At 40.4% G+C, this 21,261-nt stretch overlaps 1 protein-coding gene across 4 annotated transcripts in view; it reads left to right on the plus strand.

Moving 5' to 3' along the window:
• Window positions 1-1,090: 1,090 nt before the first annotated feature.
• Window positions 1,091-21,261, plus strand: part of CAPRIN1 (cell cycle associated protein 1) — a 35,823-nt gene continuing 15,652 nt past the window's right edge. Inside the window, exons 1-9 of one of the 4 annotated variants that reach the window (XM_074885041.1) lie at window positions 1,091-1,383; window positions 1,724-1,917; window positions 11,209-11,271; window positions 13,169-13,255; window positions 15,685-15,923; window positions 16,037-16,119; window positions 18,047-18,184; window positions 19,581-19,633; window positions 19,720-19,806. In XM_074885041.1, the coding sequence (XP_074741142.1) occupies window positions 1,726-1,917; window positions 11,209-11,271; window positions 13,169-13,255; window positions 15,685-15,923; window positions 16,037-16,119; window positions 18,047-18,184; window positions 19,581-19,633; window positions 19,720-19,806 (942 nt within the window). In that variant the 5' untranslated portion in view covers window positions 1,091-1,383; window positions 1,724-1,725. Of the gene's footprint in view, window positions 1,384-1,723; window positions 1,918-11,208; window positions 11,272-13,167; window positions 13,256-15,306; window positions 15,502-15,684; window positions 15,924-16,036; window positions 16,120-18,046; window positions 18,185-19,580; window positions 19,634-19,719; window positions 19,807-21,261 lie in introns of those variants that run through there. The other 3 variants (XM_074885040.1, XM_074885042.1, XM_074885043.1) reach the window with 3 other exon arrangements.

The following is a 21,261-nucleotide window of genomic DNA, read 5'->3' on the forward strand; positions in this document are numbered from 1 at the left end:
AGAATAAGGAGACATCTCTCTTGTGGTGGTGAACCATCAGGTTGGCCCAATTGTTCAAGAAACAGCGCTCTTTCTTGTGTCGATGTAATGCATTGTGCGGATCCATGATTGAACAGATCAAACAAAAATTCAGCTTTAAAAAGCAGTGGTAAAAATATAACCTTAAACTGGTATTGCAACCAAAAATTCTATCTCAAATTGGCAATTACTGGGAATTAAATTTTCAGTCTTATATTCCCAAAATCTTCCATCTGTTATTGTTACCCCTTTAGCTCCTTCAGTCCTGCTGAAGGCAGTGACATTTCATTTTCAGGCTGTACCTAAGAAGGCATATATTCATTCAAAGATTTCCTTTACTTCACAGAAAACCTGATGCTATTTCAGTACAATGTCTTTGAATTAATACTGAAGTAATTATTTGTTGTCAGCATAGAAGTTCAGCAAGTGCTACCTAGACGCAGGGGACCTGTGGCTAAAAGAAATGTGTAAAACTAAGATCAAAATGTTATGTAGTGTTCAGGGATTGTATTTGGAGGGGTGCGGGTACCTCTATCAAAAATCCCAGTCCGAAAGACAAATGAAGCAACCGTTTCCAGTGACTGAAACGCAGCTATTAAGGCCCAATTACACCTGTGGCACGCCACCTCTCCGGAACCCTCCCACAGTTTTAGGGACATGCCTTAAAGGCACGAATAGGCAGAAAACATGTTTTGGAGTCCCGCTTATACCGGGAAGGGCCTCGCTGGCGGGAAGGCGGAAGCGGTGTGACGGGCTCCGCTCCGGGGAGACCCCCCGCCACCTCAGACCCACCGCCTCGGCTAGGCGAGGTCCGGCAGCGCCCCGCTCCTCAGGGGCAGCCACAACCAGCCGGTTGTTCTACGCGGGGGTGGTGAGGAGAGCCGAGCCGAGCCGAGCCGAGCCGGCCCCACCCTCCCCACGGCGGGTCGCGGCCCGGTGCGGGGCCGCGGCGGCGGGCGGGGGCTCGGGCCAGGCTGCCCCGCCTGCCTATTGTGTCTGGCGCTTAGGCGCCTACCGCGCGCCTGAAAGACCCTCCAGCACCGAGCCGCCAGACGGCGCCGCTGCTGGGAGGCGCCTCCTCCGCCTGGGCAGGGCCGAGGCCGCAGCGCGCTGGCGGGCGGGCTCAGGCGTTCTCCGCGGGCACTCTCAAGCAGCGAGGACCCCGCGCTGCTCGCTCCCGGGCCGCCTTGCCTTACGCGCTGGCGTGCGCGCCCCCGCTCTCTCCCTCAGTCGCGCGGTGCAGCGGTCGCAGGAGCAGCGCGGGCGGCGGGGCCGGAGTCGGCTGAGGCGGCCATTCCTAGAGCGAGAGCGCAGCGCACCGAGTTCCGCCGCCCCCTCCCTTCCCCCGGGCCACTCACGCACACGGTGAGGAGGGTGGCGAGGCCCCTCCGGACACCGGCGGGGCGGCGGGAAAGGGTGGAGCTCGGGGAATGACCGCTGGCTGGGGCGAGCACCGTTGGGCGGCGGGAGGCTGCCCCGCTCACGTGACCGCCCCGCGCGCGCGTGCCCCAGTCAATTCGCTGGAGGGGGGGGCGCGCGCGCGCGCGCCGGCAGGTGCGGCTTTTTGGCGCGCGCGCGCGCGCCCTGGGCGTGGGGAAGCGGCCGTGTGCGCGCCCGCCCTCCCGCGTGTCCCCTCCGGCGGCCCGTTCCCCCGTAACGCGCCCTCGCTCTCTCCGCGCTCTCTTTCTCTCTCTCTCGCTCACAGAGATGCCCTCGGCTACCAACAGCACTATGGCGAGCAGCAGCGGGAAAGCGGGCCCGGGCAGTGAGGCTGCCCCGGCGGCAGCGGCGGCCGCCCCGCAGGCATCGGGTGGCAGCATCACTTCGGTGCAAACCGAGGCCATGAAGCAGATCCTGGGAGTGATCGACAAAAAGCTGCGTAACCTGGAGAAGAAAAAGGTGCTCTCCTGTCCCCCCTCGGCCGGCGGCCGCGGGCTGACCGACACCCTACCCACCCCCCCCTCCCCGTCCCGAGGGTGGGCCCCGGGCCCCTCAGTCGCCCACCCTCCTCACCCCCTCCCCGGGACACCCCAGCTTTTTGGCGAGCCTTGTCCCCAGCGTCGGGCCGGCTCAAGGGACGTTGAACTGTCCCGTCCTGTTTTCCTTCCTCTTCCTTGTGTTGGCGAGACGGCGGCCGGTCCCCTCGGCCGTGCCCTCCTGCTCCTTGGGCGAGGGAGCCTGCGGCCTGCGCGGGTTGTTCCCGGCGTCGCCCCCAGGGGCCGCCCGCTGGAAGGTTCCAGAAGGGCGAGCGCCTCTTTCCTGGTCTTTCCCCTTCCCTTTTCGGGGGGTCCCCCGGTCCTTTCTGTCGGCCGCCCTATCCCGCGGCCCCAGGAGCCCGCCGGGCGCGTCACCCCACCCCCCACCCCCCCGCCGTGCGGTAGCGGCGGAGGGCAGAGCCCGGAGGGGTCGTGGCTGCCGTCCCCCTCCAGCCCCGCGGGCCGCAGCTCCCTCCTCGCTCCCGGCGAGACCCCTCGGCGGCGCGGCTCCCTTCCCCCTCCCTTCCGCCTTTTGTTTCCCTCGGCGGGGCCTTGCCCAGCCCCGCTCTCGCCTCACCGCAGGGAACGGCCGCCCCCCATTTCCCTGCTTTACCCCCTCCGCTCCCTTTCCCCTCCCCGCCGCCGTCGCTCTCCCCGGCCCGGGGCGGCGAGAGGCTGCGGCGCGCCGGGCTGCTCTCAGCCCGTGCACATGGAAGCGGGAACTAACATGGCGGCGGCGGAGGCAGCCTCAGCCTCTCCGACGGAACTGCATTGTGCGAGCAGCCTGCACAAAGCCGGGGGCCGCCGGCCACCCCACCCAGGGATTTTTTTTCCTCTCTCGTTTTTCATCGCCCTAAGCTCACCCCTTTGGGAGTCTTAGGTCAGCTGGAAGCGGCCTTTAAGGGGTTATTTTTAGAAAGAGCAGCTACTAAATCCGTGGTCCTTGGACGGTTCGAGTTGTGACAGAAGAGAAAAAGGGTGTCGTGGTTACTTACGGTTTATGTGGCACTCGCTCGGTGTTGCTGGATTAAATGAGCCTCGCAGGGCATTCCAACCTACAGAGCATGAAGTGTCCCTCAGAAAAAGGCTAACAGACATGTAGCCTAAAGTCTTGCATCGAAACACCATATTACTAAGCTAAAATTAGGGAATACTAAAAGATTATGTCTGTGTTGAAGCCCTAAATCTGTTTTTGCTCTTAGAACTAAATAGGCACAATTACTCTTGTATTAATTCTATTTTAACTAGCCCTTTAGATCGTAGTAGTCTAGACTAATATTCCTTATTCGTAGAAGAGGCATATATTAGCAGTAAATTAGTCTGTACAGGTGAGTTGCAAATGAAACAAGCTGTGCTTTACCTGTACATAGCGTGCAGTGTAGTTTCCCACTCAAAAAATAGGTGTTGGATTTTCCTGGTTTTTAAAAGTGAAAAGCAGCCTGCCAGGAGCTTTTAGATAAGTTTTAGAATCAGAGGATCTTTTCTTGATCCTTGTCCGAATACTGTTGTGTATGGGTAGGACAAGATGTCTGTCTTAAAGTTGTCATTAATACGTACGAATGTGTGGATATACAAGAACACTGGTCCTCAACTTGAGAAAGAATGCAGATCTTGCTGTACATCTCTAGTTTCAATAAAATGAAATGGTCTCAAATGATTGTTGTATCTAACATATATCCTCTAAAAATTTTTTTCTATGATGTTCAAAATGTGTATTTTCAAACCTAAAATTAGCAGATGAACATTCTGATCTATTCTGTATTTTGAAGTAATAAAGAGGATAAGCACGCTCTTATTGGTGTGCGGGTCAGCTTTCCTTTCTAGTAGTGTTTTTATTTACCTTTTAAAATAAATAATTTACACCTAATTTACACTTGGCTTAGCCATTCCATTCGATTTGAATGGACTTCTGGTCAACTTTCATAATATTTTAAGTTAGAAAGATGTGTCAGAGGCTATTATTCTCGCAGAAGAGAGTGAAAGTTGGTGATACTGGTCTCATGAAGGTGGTTTTTTGTGTATCTCTGGCTGCTGTTACTCATTATAACTGATGTCATAGCGAGTGAATAGAGGTGATGAGGTGCCTTTTTTTCTGGAAATGGCTTCTGTTGAAAGATGTTCTCTTAAAATTATTTAAAGCATCTCTTTTCGGGGCACTCTGCTAGGCAGTGTGGGCTTAAAAATGGCAAAGGCTAGGTCTTCAAAAAGAAAAGCTAGGTGTGATCTCACACTGATGAATTAAAGTTCAAAGATTTCTCTTAAGTCTTAACAGGCTGTAGAAGTTCTGAAACTTAATGAAGTAGGACTCATGTAAACACTATAGAAGTCATGAGATAAATTGTTCTCAGTGCATTAAAGCAGAATTATAATTAGCAGGCTTGAGCCTCTCCCTTGGTGGGGGAATCAACAGTACTTCAGTAAATCAACATTCTTTAATAAAAAGAGCACTGCGTGCTTAGGGTCCTGAAAACAAAGCCTATTGTACACATGAGTACTGGTATTTTTATTGTATTACTTGATAAGTTTACTTCATTACACAAATTCCTTCATTTTCCTTGATTTTTGAATCTTTTGATGAGAATTTTTTTAAACCATCCAAAAGGTAAAATAGTGTACTGGGTACTGCACAGGCAGGAGTGGGTGAAAAATCCAGTAAATATCACTGAAAACTTGTGCTTAGTTGAACATTTAATCCTTTTTGTCAGAAACTGATAATGAAGACCAATAGAGATGATTGAGAGCTTTGTATTTGAGAATGAATATAAAAATGTACTTGACTTAGACACATGCTTCGAAGTTACAAAAATAAGCTCTGTAAGAGGTACCATCTTAGATTTTAAATGGTGTGTGCAGCCTTTAGTTGGGGAGAAGTCACTCTTAATGAAGAAATTGGAAATTTTGAAGTAAATTGTTTAGTGTCATGTGTCCTCCTAAACTCAGAGGGTAAAATAATGTGACCATCTAAATACAGTACACAATTTCAAATCATAATTGTAACTTAGTTCTATAGTATTTTGAATGGGTTTGTATAAACTAGAAATACTAGATTATTAGTTACACTTTCATTTTCTCTTCCTAAGCCACCTCATTATTTGAAAGAACGAGTATTGCTTGTGTTAAAAGAGACTAGGGTAAACTGAATTGCTGTTCATAAATGTATGGGAAAACATGGCCTGAAAATGTCTTGTGTTCTCTTCATCTTTTTATATTTGGAAATAATAGGAATGCTATCCTGTTTTCTTTCTCTGTTTAGATGAGTAGATACTTGTGTGTGCACGGGAGGGGGTAATTGAAGAGGTATTTTTCTCTACAAGACCTTCAGACGTGCAACTTGAGTATATGTTGACAAGCTTAGTTAATTTAGAAGTTGCATGAACTCGTCTAGGTTTTTGTTAGGTGTCTGAAGTTAGAATCCTACTAGCTCTCCAGGTTCCCTAGGAGAAAATGCTTCAGTAAGATCTGCATTTTCTTCTCCCTGTCCCTTCTACTTTTTTAGAGGGAAAAGCCTTTCCAAATTAAGCCAGTTGAATGTAGATCAAACTCATGTCTTGATACAACGATGAATGAAAAAAACAAAGTTATTTTTGCTTTCAACTTGTGTAATACAGCATGAGCTATGTAATAACAGTTTTTAAAACCAAATGTTCTGTCAGAGGGACAAAATATCATTTGCTAACACATGATTTAAGGTATGGGCAGGTGATCACAAAGATTACTCTTGGGCAACTGTAAATATGAAGTAAGAATGTTACCTTCAACTACTTGGCAGGACTTGAGCTTGGGTATATGGTTTAAAAGATGGCACATTTTAGCTGTAGCTGGTAACTTAAGATGCTATCGCTTTATCAGCCTGTCTGAATTTCCAAATAAGTGTAATCCTGACTGGGTTGAAAAATGAATACTTAAAAAGTGCCCCTGTCATTATTACACAAGAATTTTCACTGGAACAGTAGATGGATATTTCAAGTTGATCTGACTTGGTTCAATAAAATGTTGGATTTCCCATAGGAAACAGTTATAAACCTGTAGTAAAAGCTGAGATCAGTATTCTATTGTTGTAGGTGCAGCTAATGATAGCAGGGAAGTACCATGCTTCAAGTTCCCTGTCAGTAGCAGCACTCTTAAGTGCTTCTGCACCATTATTTGGGCCACTTGGATGTTCAAGGCTTCTGAGTGTCTCCAGAAACTCTCCTTGTGAAGCTTGGTTTCAAATTTATCTTTGCAGATTGAATGTGATTTTGAAACCAAGAAACTGTAAAATTCATTTGAAACTGTATTGAAAGCCTGAATCTTTCTTTGGAACATCTCTTGATAGCAGTTTTGGATAACCAAGCTTTATCTTAAAAACCAGGCAAGTTTATGCTTTATTTTAAAAATCAAGCAGGTTTATCTGTGAAATTATGTGGTGTTTGGTACTTTATGGTTTCAGCTTGTTTTGTTTTATGTAGCATAGGGATTATTTCTTATAGCAAGTTCTGTTAACTAGATATATGATGAGTCCTACAAGCTGTGAAAGATCTTCTAGTTATTTTTTTCAGATGCTGCTTTGGTGTTTTGTTGATGCTTTTCCTTTTCTTCTAGGAAAAAAAAGATACAGAATGTATTGGGAGAGCCCAGTTTGTGTTCTAGAACCCCATTTGTGGTGGTTGTAGAATTCACTTGCTGTTCTAACTCCTTTTGATCATAGATGATGTGTAGAACAAAATCTAGGTCTCTTGCAGTGTAGTCAGCTTACCAGTAGATTCATAGTGTTTCTGTAGGAAATACTGCGTGGTGATTTGGGAAGAGAACATATATATAATCACCAAAACTTTTAGGACTTTGTCACCTGTGGCTTAACTTAGTTCTGGTCACTGAAGAAGCAATCTTTTTTTTCTCTGTAGTCAACTAATCAAGAGTTTGAAAGGTTCACGTTTTGAAGATTACACATACCCATCAGTTCTGCATTTCTTTGGGAAGGAATGGATCCTGCTCCTAGCTGTTCTTGCATCTTTCTCTCTACGTGTTTGGTTGGATCAGGCTGCTGACCCAGGTGTCAGTCTGGCCATGTCACTGCCCTTGTTGGCGTGTGGGAAGGGTCAAGGCCGTGTGGTTCTCGTAGGAGAACACCCCTTTTGTGATCAGTGTCCTCTGGGGTAAGCTGTGCAAGACTGCGGTCTCAGAATTGGTGTGTCTGTCACTCGCTTAAACTAATAAAGCGTGGAGATATTTTTTTCTAAACCGTCAAACTTACCAGACTTCGGGGAAAAAACATAAGAATATTTACAACTGTTATTTCAAAGATAAATTCAGTTTAAACAGAAGACCTGTAAGTGTTTTGTGTTCCAGAGTATTGATGTTAATGTTTCATTACATCTTCTTGGCTATAACTCAGGGCTGAAACAGCTTCTTGGGACTTGTTCGGTGTGTATATAATAGGAAGTGTACCCAGACAGCGAATGTGAGAGCTGTGGTGGTTTTTGAGAGGTTCTGAACTTCCATGTCTCATTAAATTGATACAGTTTAGATGTTTTACTGTTTTGATTGTTTTCTGAGGAAGTGGGAAGACTGATTTTTATTTTTTAATCATTTCCGGGCAGTCTTTGCTGAGAAGTTAAACTGATGAATGAGTGTGGAGATGATGGTGGAAGGGCAGATGAATTACAGTGTGCAAATGTAGAACAGGTCAATAAACTGTTTTGTAGCTTGGCTTTTCTTTTACTTCAGTGCAGAATTTATTAGGCAGATATTTTAAATTTTGGATTATCTTAATTGCTTGATGCTGTTAAAAAAAAAATACATGCAGTTTTTGATATATCTAAGAAAACAGACTTGCAGTAGTCCCCTCCATCTCTTCTTTGCTTGTAGTGAAGTGTGCCTTACAAAATGTTTACTTCAGCTTATTGAAGAGGTTACCTTCTCCCCTTTCACCTTGCAGCTTGTCATACACACTTGTGTGGCTGTAACTGGTATAAACCATGCCATTGAAATTATCTGGTTAAATATAGTGCCTCCCTCCTGCTCCTGGCCCCCTTTTTTAGGGGTTATTTTTAATCAGATCATTCCAGTGATCCAGTTTATAGCATAGCACTGTAAATGACTGTAACAGCACAGCTGAGTGGTCAGGCATTTTTAAAACCAGTATTGTTTTTGAAGCTAATGTCATATAACTGCATTTTTTTTTTTTCACTTTAGGGTGACATTTTGGAGGCAATTCAGAGGAGGTAATGAGAACTTGAGTGTGAGGGGAATTATCTGTTACCATAATAAAGTAATTCAAATTTGGATTCCTATTAAAATAAAATCTAGGGCATACTTAAGCAATGAACACCACCACCTCCCCCCTGCCTCCCCTCCCCGTAGCCTATAGGTAGTGCTTTTCTCCTAGGAACTCCAAAATACTTCAGGTCTTTCAGTGGAAAAGGAGCTGAAGCACGGTGGCTTGCTATCTGCAGAACTGGGCTCTGCTGACTCATGAGCTGTTTAATAGACAATTTATGTGCTCACTTTGCCACTTGATTTTTTTTTTTTTTTCCCCCCCCTGCTGCTTTAGCTTTTATGCTTCAAGATCTATGTCCATGATGAGTGAGGATGAAGTTGTGTAAGGCGGGGTAGAATTAAGAAAATCTTCTTGCAGACACTGCAGTAGGTTGCTAAGCAGGAATTTTACTGCAGTTATTTTACAGCACTAATGCTGCTCTTAGGTTGCTGTTAGTTGACAGTACAGATGAAAAAGAAAGCATTTTGCTTCCTTAATATTTTTGTGTAATGCAGCATTTGGATCTTACAGTGTCTTTGGGATGACAGAAAAATGCTTACTTAGCATTTTAAATCTTTGTGATAACATATAACTAAATATACATTTGCTTGTCCTCTGCATTGCAGCTGAAAGGACTTTCCTTCTTTTGCTTTTACCTTTTTGATACAAATGTTTTTAAGGAAGAAAAAGTGATTCTTCTATTCCTAATGGTTAGAAAGAGTACCCTTTGTTTTTTAGTTGATAAGCTGCTGAATACAAATGAACAAAGCATTTACATTAGATCTAAGAATATTTGACCATTTAAGAAAAACTTACGCAGTGTTTGAGTATGTTATGGCAATATGCTTAATCTGAAGGTACCAACCATGCTGAAGTAAGGCTGCATGGAAAAAGTATGCAGAAACAATTGTAGTTATTTAGGGTATTTTTGTGTCTTCCCTCCCTTATGCCCTTAGCCACCAAAATGGATTATGAATGTTTTGGAGTGTAATTTGGCAGTATATGTTTTCTGCAACAAAGTTGACCTAAGTAGTGTTCTAGAATTTGATGTTCTATCTGGCTTGCTTTACTGTTTTTGTTGTTTATGGGTTTGTGTTGGAAACTGGATCACAGAAATTATTGGGTTTTTTAATGCATTTTTGTAGACACTGTTTAAACTGGCTCATATTAGCAGTCTGTTTACGGTGCAGCCTCACAAACAATTGCATCAGTGTGATCAAGGGAATTGTAATCTGCAGCATGGGAGTAATTTGAGCAAATAGGAACTTTAAAAAATTTGTCTGCCGTGACAATTCTCTGTAGGATTTAAGCTACCTTAAGCAGTGGAGGCATCTGTTAACCTGGCTGGCTTTGAGCTCTTTACCCTCCCTTTTGACACTTCACAGCTCAGCTATGATCTCTTAAACCATTAAAACTACTTCTGTGATTGTCCAACCATGTCATCATCTGTTCTAAAATTAGTAGGTGGAAGAGTAAAATGACCTTATTTCCTGTTGTGGTAGATTTCCAATATGTCAAATGCTCTTCAGGGCTGTTTTTTTGATCTACCACGAACTGTGGCTGCTGCATTTGACAACTGTTACCCTGTTGGTGTCAGTCTCCAGCATGAAATGCTCAGTAAAATATTTTTGGGGCTCAGGAAGTTCTTCTTTGAATTTGCCTAGGCCATTACTGGCTCAGATATGCTGAAAGGTTGTGTTATATCTAACCTGTAGGATTTCCAAAGAAATAAACTGTTGGTGCCAGGTGACATCAAAAGACCAAGTCTCATAAGAGTGGTTATGTGTTTCAGTAAGTGATGCTGGGCATCAGATACTTTGTAAGAGGAACTTTCTTGTTAAACTGTTTCACAGACTTAGATCTTTCCAAAAGGTCTGAGATTGAGCATAGAAGTTGAACTAGCTAGAAAACTACCAGTAACATATTTTAACTGAAATGTCATGAAACAAAAATAGTAAAAAATCAAAGAGCAGCACCAACAAAAAAACCCTGTCAGTGGCAAATAAAAACTCTGAAACAATGGTTGCATCAGGGTTTTAAATCTCTTACATTCAAAATGAAGTGTTTTTATGTTGTTAGATTGGGAAGGTAATGGTTAAGGATTCATTTTAATAGCTTTCTTTTAATAAGATCATGGCAATTTTCATAAAAAATACTATCATGTGTGATAATACAGAAATGGTGAAAACTTAGAGCTTAGTAAAGGTATGTTATTCTTACAGACTTTGCTTCCTTTGTAAGAACCTTTCTACCTAGCCTGTAGAATCTTTTGTCACTTGGGCATGTATATGTTTTACCTGCTTTTGGCTAATGTCAGTGTTCTGTATGGTTTTGTATTTAAGCAGATTAGAGAACTGATCCTGCTGAAAATAAACTTAATGATTCCTTTTCCAGTTTCTCCTCATGGAAAAGAAATCTTAATGCCCTTGAACAAAAATATTTTAGAGCTATTAATATGAATTGTGTTGGTGGGCATTCTTGCACAAAGGATGAGAAACTGTTTTAAATTCTTTAAAACTATGTTAACTGATGCAACTACAAAGAATTAGTTCTGAATCTTAATAGCATTGACAGTGGTTTTTTGCAGTCAGATTTTTGGTATTGTGGTGATATGGTGGTAATAAGGTCTGACTCAGAACTGAGTTCAGTTCTGTTGTTTGGACTGAGGAAATGTGCATTGAGAGCGATTTCCCCACTAGGAGGAATGTGTATTTCCTCAGAAATTAAGGCTAGTCATGAAGATGTATTGTGATAGCCAAGGTTAAAGTATTTGTGTCTCGTGGAAGTATTTACATTTTTTTAATCCAGAAGACAATTTTTTCTCGGGTCCTATTTCTGTATGACAGTTGCATGCTTGTGTAATTTGTTACAGTCTGTGTTTACTGTAATATTACAGTACCTGATTTTGTTAGCATAAGTAGAAAAAGCAGTAACCTCATTTTGGCTCTTCATAATAGAATTTTTCTTTATTTTCAGAGCAAACTTGATGATTACCAGGAACGAATGAACAAGGGAGAACGTCTGAATCAAGATCAACTGGTAAAAAGAAAAAAAATTACTAACCAGTTCTGTGTTAAATTGTTTTGTGATCTTCATGGGGAAGGAAGGGATGAATTTCACTTCCCCCTTGTTAAACGTGAAGTGTTTCTGAGTTCTGACTTGGCCTCAGTTTTTATTGCCTAGAACATCTCAGTTTTTCTTTACTCAAAAACTGAAAGAATAGGTAGAGAACGTGTTGTAATACCTTATGCTTGTTGAGGTTAGGTTGTAAATAAGCTGTGGTAAAATTTGGCATATGTTACAACCTAGGACTGTTGAAAGAACTAATTGATACCTTTGAGGTTCTGTGGACATGATCCTTTTCTTCACAGAAAACGTGCCCAGGGAGAACTTAAGGAGCTTAGTCACTTGGTGGTAGCTCGTAAATATTGTGCAGTGTAGTTAGAGATGTAGCTTAGACCAAGGGCTCTTGAAAATAAGTTATGTTCATGTGTATATCACAGCTATCAGTGCAGCAGATGTGACGCTCTAGATAAGCTGGGCTTAGTGGATGTATGCTGCTTCTCTCCTTGTTGGGGCTGGTTCTTAAAGTAGGTTATTGTAGAGCTTGACTCAACAGCCGTTTTCCTCTTGTAGTAAATATAAAGCAAGTATGAAATTAAATTCAGTTGTATGATGCGAACATGTATATTGGTACTTAAAGAGATTACCAGATGCTCACTAATTAACAGTGTTTTGTTGATGATTTTTAACATTGGAAAAAGTGAAGGAAAAAAAATGTACCCTGCAACTCTTGCAGCTGTTCACAATTAAAAGAATTAGCTGCTTCTGTTGGTCCATGTGATCTTTTCATCTCTCTAGGCTTCACTTTGGTTCTTCTGTGCCAACTGAAAACTGAAATATCACTGATCTGTGTATTTTTATTTTTGATATTGTGAAAAAATATGAGAAGTTTTCTGTTTGATGAGCAGGGAAGATAACTGAAATTTCATATTGAGGAGGGAAGCTCATGATTGAGTTTTATAAAGACCGCAGCCTGACTACCACATTTCATAAAGAAAAAAATCTTTCTTGGTTGGAGAAATGCTGAAAGTATTTGTTATTTTCACTTATGACTTCTGCTTCTACAGATTGTCTAAGAATGATAAATTGTGTAAATCACCTAATGTATGTCTATTATGTAATATGTGTCTATGTGTAAGTTTCTTAGCTGTATTACAAATGGAAATACTTAAGAAAAAAAAGCAAGTATGGTTCATGTTCCTTGCTTTTCAAACAGATTGGCTCCATTGTTCTTACCAAGGACATATCCATTATTAATTTTGTCACAGCAGGAGTGTAAATGTCTCAGTCATTTTTATTTTTTTTTTCCCCCTGATTTGATTTTCTGTAATTTCTCAGTACTGCAAAGTGGGTTAAGGAGTTTGGATTGCTTTGGTGCAAATCAGAATATTAGATTCAAGAAGATAGCAAGTAATAAAAGATTTTTGGAGAAGGGAACATTATGCTCTGTATAGCACTTTGATTTTGGCTCTGACTCAAGATAACAATGCATTACTTCTCAAACCTTTATCTCTGGAGCAGTTTCGAGTTGCTAGATTACTCTTCACCCCCATTCCCCTGGTCTGCCAGTTAGTTTTTGACAGGAACTGGCTAAAGCCAAACATTAAACCAGTATGTCATGCTTGTGAACATATATATACATACGCTTTAGCATATTTATCTAAGAAACCAGAGGCCCTGAAGACATACACAAGTTTTTTCAGTATTTAGGCCAGTGAAAATCAAAATTTGGTTTAACATTGTTGCAGTCCCATACAGGGATGCTGTGTCTCACTTTGGAACTAAAAATGTGGGAATTTGTTGGAAGTATGTATTTTGTTCTATTTGTGATGATTTACTTCTGTGTTTCCTCCTTTTTTTTTTTCTTTTCAAGGATGCAGTGTCAAAATACCAGGAAGTGACAAATAATCTGGAATTTGCTAAAGAACTGCAGAGGAGCTTTATGGCTTTGAGCCAAGACGTAAGTAAAGAGTAAGCAGTGCAATGTGGGCTATCCAAACACTTGGGCTTTAAACTCTCTTTCACTGATACTAGATGCAGTAGTCGCCTCTGTTTACAGAGGTGAGGTGCTCATAATTTCTTATATGTTTGACTGTTTTCTTTTACTCTATTTTACTCTTTTACTAGTTTGTGTTAGGTTTGCTGAAGACTATTCCTGAAAGATTTTTTCTGATGGACTACATAAATGTATGGGAACAAAACCGATGTGGTAATTTTCTGACAAAACAAAACTGTTGAAAACAGTGTGATCACAAAACAGGCCTGTCATGCAACATTATAGACAGCCATTTATTGCCAGTAGTAACATTTTCTTAATAGAAATTGATTTCATAGGCCTGCTTCTCCCTTTGGCAAGTGTCTGAGGGTTTTCATTTCTTTATATTACCACAGGGTATGCAGTCTCAGCAACTGAAATCATTGCAGTTCCTTTATCAAGATTCTTGCAGTTTGTAATTGCAAATACAGTCTGAAACTACAGTATGAGACAAGATTAATACTATTATTGTAAAGGATATGTTAACTGAATACTAGTAAAACAGGTCATCTTTTGGGTTGATGTTTTATTAAGGACGTAAAATAAGTGTAATCAAGAATAAGTTCTAAAACTCGAGTAGACAATTCCAGTTGTATGAATGGCTTTGCTTTATTTTTTGTGCCAAGAACTGCAAACAAAGACACCCTTTAGACCTCTGCAGTATCATTGCGAGGAAGAACTAATTCTGGGGCAAGCTGAAAGTGTAAACCATCCTACAGGACTGGAAGATTCTAAATGCAGTAATACAGTTAATGAGTTAATGAGTTATGGAAACAGCAGCAACATTGGTAGAATTCATTGTGTAGTCGATGTTAGTGCAGCAGACTGGTCTAACGAGTGTATTTAGTTTGTGAACAGACTATGTGATAATTTGAAGGGCATCGGCATCCTCACATTATAAACTGCTTTCTACATTTGATGTGGCTGTAAATTTGTAGGCCTCTAAGCCAAGCTGTTTCTTTGCTTTTCTTGCATCAGGGTTCCATGTGTGTTCATGGAATGTTAGTAATGAAGAACTTTCTTCTTCAGACAAGTTTGTCCTGAAATATTTCCCTGGTCAGCTGACTGCTAAAAGAAGCAAGTGAATCCAGGGGTAATAAATTGCTGGACTGCTTTCAAACTTGGTTGCAGTTTTTCCTGATTGGAGTTAGTTCTTGTACAGCTGATCCTAAAATATGTCTTTGATTTTTTAAAAGTTCAGATGCTTCAGAGGGAGAAAGCTACTGTCACAAGTTACATTTTTTGAAAAAGAAGATTAAATTTTTGTATAAGTATAAAGTGAGCAAGCAGAATTTTGGATGCTAGATGCTTGGATTAAGAGTAAGAATGGAAGAAACATCCTGTAGGTTCAGACTGGTGATGCATTTAGACCAGTATTATGACAGCAGTTGTAGCAGGCGCTATGCAGAGTACAGGACTGATGATTATGTGTCATCCATTCCCTTCTAGCTCCATGATCCTCAAACTGAGAATGTTAGACAGTAGATGCATTCCTGTTCCCTTTAGTGTCTGTTTGTGAACCTCATGTCCAAGAATTTGTTTAAACCCTTTTTGAACTTGCTGATACTATCTCCACAGCCTTCCATGGCAAAACATTCCATGAGTTCCCTCCCATGGTGTGTAAGAAACAAGAGTACTTTTGTTTATCTGTTTTAAGCTGATCTCCTAGTAGTTTCGATGAATGCCTCCTACTGTTGTGGAATACAGTGAATAACTGCTCTGTTCGTGTTATCTGCTGGCCTTTGTGGCCTTTGTGAAAAATCTGGATCACTCTTACTCCTCCAAATTGAAGAACCCAGGGCTTGGGCTCTGCTCGTAAAGCAACTGCTCTGTTACCTTAATCAGTTGAGTTGCCCTTCTCTGTACCTTTTCTAATTGCTGTAAGTCCTTGAGTTATGGAGGCCAGAAGTTGTAAATAGCCACAATGTTTGTTTAAAAGTTACTTAATTTTGTACATTTTTGCCATTTTCATCTAGATCAAAATCACTTGGTGTTTAAAGAATAGTTCATAAAGGAAGCAGAGAACAGCAAGCTGGGCTTGTTTCAAATAACACATTGGTGTCTAAAGCTTTAGACATGGTAACTGCAGTTACTTCACTGAACTGCTTGTAAGTCACGCAGAGAAGCACAGGCTTCGAGTAAGAATAAGATCAAGATCCAGTTGATCCAAGGTTTGTGGCATTGATTTTGAAGTTACTTAAATTTCACGTTTTTCTGCTGTAACATTTGACTGATAAGTGGCAGTTCAACACCAACATCCACCTCTATCAATAAAAGACATTTCAAATCTGTTTTTTTCCCCTGAGTTTACTACAGAATCCAAGTTTCAGCAATTTAACATTTCTTTTAAACAGATCCAGAAAACAATAAAAAAGACAGCTCGCAGGGAGCAACTGATGCGAGAAGAAGCTGAGCAGAAGCGTTTAAAGACTGTACTAGAGCTCCAGTTTATTTTGGACAAGTTGGGTGATGATGAAGTGCGCAATGACTTGAAACAAGGATCAAATGGAGTACCTGTGCTGACAGAGGAGGAACTGACAATGCTGGATGAGTTCTACAAACTAGTTTACCCTGAACGAGACATGAGCATGAGGTAGGCTTACCGTAAAGTTCTTCTCTTTATAATTGTCAGTTAACGATGTGTTTGTACTGTTGTAATTTAAAGACTTGGTAAGAAATTAACTCCTATTAATTATTTTTTTTAAGGCTGAATGAGCAGTATGAGCAAGCATCTGTTCACCTGTGGGACTTACTGGAAGGGAAGGAAAAACCAGTTTGTGGAACAACCTGTAAGTATAGTCTTTGTATTAAGAGATAGCTCACTGAATTTGTGCTTGAACTAAAATAGTGACTGATATAAGAGGACTTTGGCAGTTTATTATCTTTGAGTTTTTAGAGTAACTGCCTTTTTTTTTTTTCCAGGCCTTAGCTGGACTGTAACAGAGTAACTTACTGAAGTATGAACTTACTGTGTAGTTAATTTATTTTTTTTTTTAATTAACTGATACAGCATTAATCAGTATTTAGGCTTAGTCTGTACCTGCTGTTTCAGCAGTATTCTGCTGTTGGTGCTTAGTAGCAATTTTTTGTTTTCTGGAAACAAGGAGCTTTGTCAATAATATGACCTAATACATAAACTGGCATGGCCTTAGTGTGATGTTCACTCCCCCTTGTCTCCTGCAAAAAGCATTCTGGTTTTGCTCTATTTTGATTGATTGACGCTGTAAATCAAGGTGTGGTCATGCAGATGACTGCTTTCTTGCAGAAATGTAAGATTTTCACAAATACATGGCTTCTAAAATGAGACCTTAAGAAAATGGCTCTGCTAGGCAGTTGTCTGTATCATGGGGAATTTTTGAAGTCCCTTAATTAGAAATCAATAGGAAAGTTTTAGGGAAGATAATCCTTTTTTGTATGCAAAATGGCTCACAACTTTCGCCATTTAAAAAAAAATCAATTATACTTATTATATTAGAGTAATATTGAACTGTTGAAAGTGGATTTTGTGTTCTATTCATAGAAGGTTAAATGATAGTATTGCAATTGTTATGTAATCTTCTTTATTGAGGAATGATACACAGGAGATTGTAAGGTACATTGTAATGGTAATAAGATTTTCCTTGTTTGTGGTAGAACTTCAAATTGCTTATATTGTTGAAATGAAATTTTGTGAGGAGGTACCAGGTTAGTATTTTTTTAAATTAATGTTTATTCTGCAAGAACTCAAGTCTGAAATGGTTGTGATGTTAGATTGTTGTGAGAGCCCAAAGATATGTACCACCTATTTTTTGAAGAGGTGGAGGAAGGAGAAGGGATGGGGATGGTTTTCAGGAGAGAGCTGATGTATGCTCCTTGGAGACCTAGTGGTTCTCTTCCTGGATGAAGTTGGGCTGCATATTGTGTCTGGATCTCAGGATGAGCTTTTAGTGATGTCATTGGAAGCCATTGCTGGTTTACTTTGTTTTATAATAGGAATGAAAGTTAATGTATTTCTGTGCTCTCCTCTGTGTAGGCATTAATTCATACAGCAATTATCACTTGCCAGATGTGTGCTGTGAATCTTCCATTTTGAGTCTATTTTGATTTTTGTTGGCCTAGACCATCAGTAATGTTGCCTTGCCAGGGTTGAGACGTCACAGCATTCATCTGAGACACTGAGTGCAAGCTTGTGCTTGTTTTTGCTTGCAAGGCTGTTCTGAGCCACTTTGCTTCAGGGGAAGAACTTGAAGGTGGTACCTGTGTAAATTTGTTTGTATTGACAGTTGTTTTGTAAGAAATGGACTTACGCTAAGATTTTTTTAATTAAGAAATTACAGATAAATCAATTACAGTTGAAACTTGAGTGAATTTCAAAAACTTTCCAAACTGAAAACTAAGCAGATAGTTTTGAAGTGGTGGGAATAAAAGTATAATTAAATTCATAAACTTTACCTCAACTTGAAGTGTTTCACAAATCCTCTGAAGAGTACTATGTACTCTTAAGATTCTCCTTATCCTTTAGATTTTTGTGAGTGGAAGTGGATTATTTATTGATTTATTTAATATGATGTAGTAAGGCAGAAGAAATTCTGTAACAGTAGTGTCCGTGGACTAGCTTGGGGCAGCAACATCTTTCCAGCGAAAGGGTAATAAAATTCATGTGGGATCCTTGGGAAGGAAGGAAACGATGATTAGGATTGAGTTACTGTTAATCTTTTAACTTCTTCATTTTCCTAGATAAAGCACTGAAGGAGGTTGTCGAACGTATTCTTCAAACTAGTTACTTTGACAGCACCCATAACCATCAGAACGGATTATGTGAGGAAGAAGAGGCAGCACCCGCACCTGCAGTAGAAGACACTGTAGCAGAAGCTGGTAAGAACATGAAGATGCCTTGTGACTAGCATATTTGTTTGTGTTGTTCTGTCTTGTCTGTTTGGATACACCGGAATGATTAAGTTGCAAATGCAGTTTTAAGTGTGAAAAACACCTATCTCTGAATTCTTTGGGTGTATTAGTGTTTTGAATAGAAAAGTCATTTCTTGATAATTAGGTATCCATCTGGCCAGGCAACATATATAGGAGCAGGACTGGATGAACGGCTGCCTGCCCTGAGCCATGAGGAAAGAAGAGCAGAGCTGTGTTCCAGAAGAGTTCCATAAGGCTGGCTCTTGCCAGCTACTTCTTTGGAGGGACTGTAATCCCTTCTAATGATCACATCATAAATATCTTCTGTCATGTGCAAGGAAAGGCTTACAGTTCTAACTGTGGAGCGTCAGCTGAATGAAGGAACAAAGTCACTTAATAGTACTTGGTTTTGAACACGTATTTCAGTGTTTATCTGTCCGGTATGTCAGTTGCTGAAATAAGAACCCAGGCTAACAATGAAATTACTTATAAGCAGGTTTATGCAAATGAAAATTATTGCCAACATCTTTTTCCTATTTTGTTTTCCTGTAGAACTACTCATGATCTATAAACAGAATTTTATTCATCTGTACTATTAAAACGATGAAAGTTTAAAGTTCTCGTTGCCTGAGGCTTTTTCATTTTTCAGTGTCCCACCAGTTTAATCCTTTGTTGGAAGGGAAGAGTGTTTGAAGCAAAGAGTATGCTTACATACTTAAACTCAAGAATATCATACCAAACTTTAAGAAAAAAATTAATGACCTTTTTTCCCTCTTGAATATGTTGTGGAGAAAATTGTAATTTAGGATAGCTGAACATAACTCTTCATAGCAAGAATATAATGTGATTTATTTTTTTAATTTAAAACTCTGACAATCTTTGTTAGTGTTAATTCTCTGTTAATGTCCTGACATTGTTGTTTTCTTCCTTCTGAGACCCAAGTTTCTTCTTTATCTACCATGTAACATTAGGTTTGTTTCTGAACCCAGCAGATACTTACCTGTAAAAATCAGCAATATTGAGGCTCTAATTTCAGATCTAATCAAAATCCCATCAGTTTGAAGATGTGTGACAAGGCAACTCCTTCCTTAATGTGTAGCAAGCTTCTAATACTAGGCATTAATGTCACTCAGGAGAAAATGTGTGTCTGTTCATTCTTCTACCTAGCTGTACTTCCTGTGTACTAATAAATAGTCCAGAACACTTATTTAAAGTAAATGTTTTTGATAAATGACTACTGCAAAAATGCGTAAGACGTCTTCAAAATTCCACTTTTATCGGGGGAGATTTTTTCATTTAACTCTATTTTCTAGGTCTGTAACATGGGGGGTTTTTCCACATAAATGGTATATTTGTCTTACAGAACCTGATCCAGCGGAAGAATTTACTGAACCAACTGAAGTTGAATCAACTGAGGTATTTCTCACTGGAAAGATTGTCATTTTGTATAGCTTTAATGCCACTTACTTTTACTTTCATACACTTTCTTATTTTTATTTTAGTATGTAAACAGACAATTCATGGCAGAGACTCAGTTCAGCAGTAGTGAGAAGGAACAGGTAGATGAGTGGACAGTTGAAACGGTTGAGGTAAGATCTTGTGTACTGCAGGTAAAATTGCAATCCCTGTTTCCGCTGACGCACAATTCATGATAGGTTTTAGTATTGCACCCCTTTTCCCCCAATATATATAAAAAATACATATATTTAACTAGGCTTGGACTCGCTACTCATTCTTCAATTACATATTTAGCTTAGGAATACCTAAAATAAAAACTACGCAGTCTGGCTAAGTTGCGGAGAACTTGCTTTTGTTCAGTAGTGGCTTGCTTGGGAAAATGGGACTTAAAAGTCTTAGGCTTAAAAAGACGTAAAAGCTTTTTCTGAGGACTTTTTTTTTAAGAGAACTTTGCTGCAAATGTAGAACTTAAGTTTATCTACACAGCTGCTGACAGCATGGCATAGTTGTGCATTTCATTGAGCAGTTCCATGGAGAGGGAGCTGAAAATTAGTATCTTAGCTAATATCTACTCCAGATTGCATATGCACATAATTTGATACTAAAGTATGCTTGTATGTACATCTCTGCTTTCAAGAACTATAGTTCTTCAAGTGTTTAACTTGTTACTACTTTGCAGTTGAGTGATTGTTCACTTGTGATGTTTGTGGTCCATTGCTATTGGGATCCATTCCCAGTTTAGTAATTTAGACTTCAGACTTAACTACATGTACAAGTCCATCATTTTATTATACTAGAATGTGTGTTCTTGAGGTACTGGAAAGGACCAGTCACATGGAGTCATTCAGATATTTGGTATGTTGGAACTTGGGTTGTACCCCACTGTTAGGAACAAATACAAGCAGCATCTTTCAGATGCTGGAGACTTATTAATTATTTATTCACTTTAGCCTTCTGCAGCAGGAAATTACAGATGGGCAGGTTTTTAGACTTTCTTCCTTGGTGTCTTCAGGCTCTTAAGTGTAGGAGTGGAGTAATTGTTCATCATCTCTTCAAATGGTGAAAAAGACAGAGCCATTTTGATCTGACTATCTAATCTGCCAGATTTTACATTCAGCCTGGCTGAGATTCATATCCTATGGTGTTGAAGACCACTAAGAGATTTAATAATACTTAGGATGAGTGTGAGGCTTCTAGAACTAACTAGACAACTTTGCCATGTATGTGAATGTTTTTGGTAGTATCTTGTCATAGTATTCCATTCCATTCCCTTGCTTAACACACCCTAAAATATCTCTGGTATTGAATGTAATTTAAGAAATCTCTTTAAAAAACAAAGAAACCCTTCAAAAACACACGTTAAAGTCATGCTTGATTGGGGTATTCTTACAAGACATAGTATTTTAAAGTTAACACTTAATTTGCTTCAATCTATCTTGAATTAGACCCAAGTAACATCTGTTTCTACCAAGCATCCAGAAGTAGCTCAGAGGTTCAGTTCTCTATAGTTCTTAATATACATAGTGTGGATGAGGACATGAGAGTATAGGAAATGTCCTTATGACCTAAGCTTGTGGTGCTTCCCT

The sequence above is a fragment of the Strix uralensis genome, chromosome 15, assembly GCF_047716275.1.
Source record: "Strix uralensis isolate ZFMK-TIS-50842 chromosome 15, bStrUra1, whole genome shotgun sequence".
NCBI classification, from domain to species: Eukaryota; Metazoa; Chordata; class Aves; order Strigiformes; family Strigidae; genus Strix; species Strix uralensis.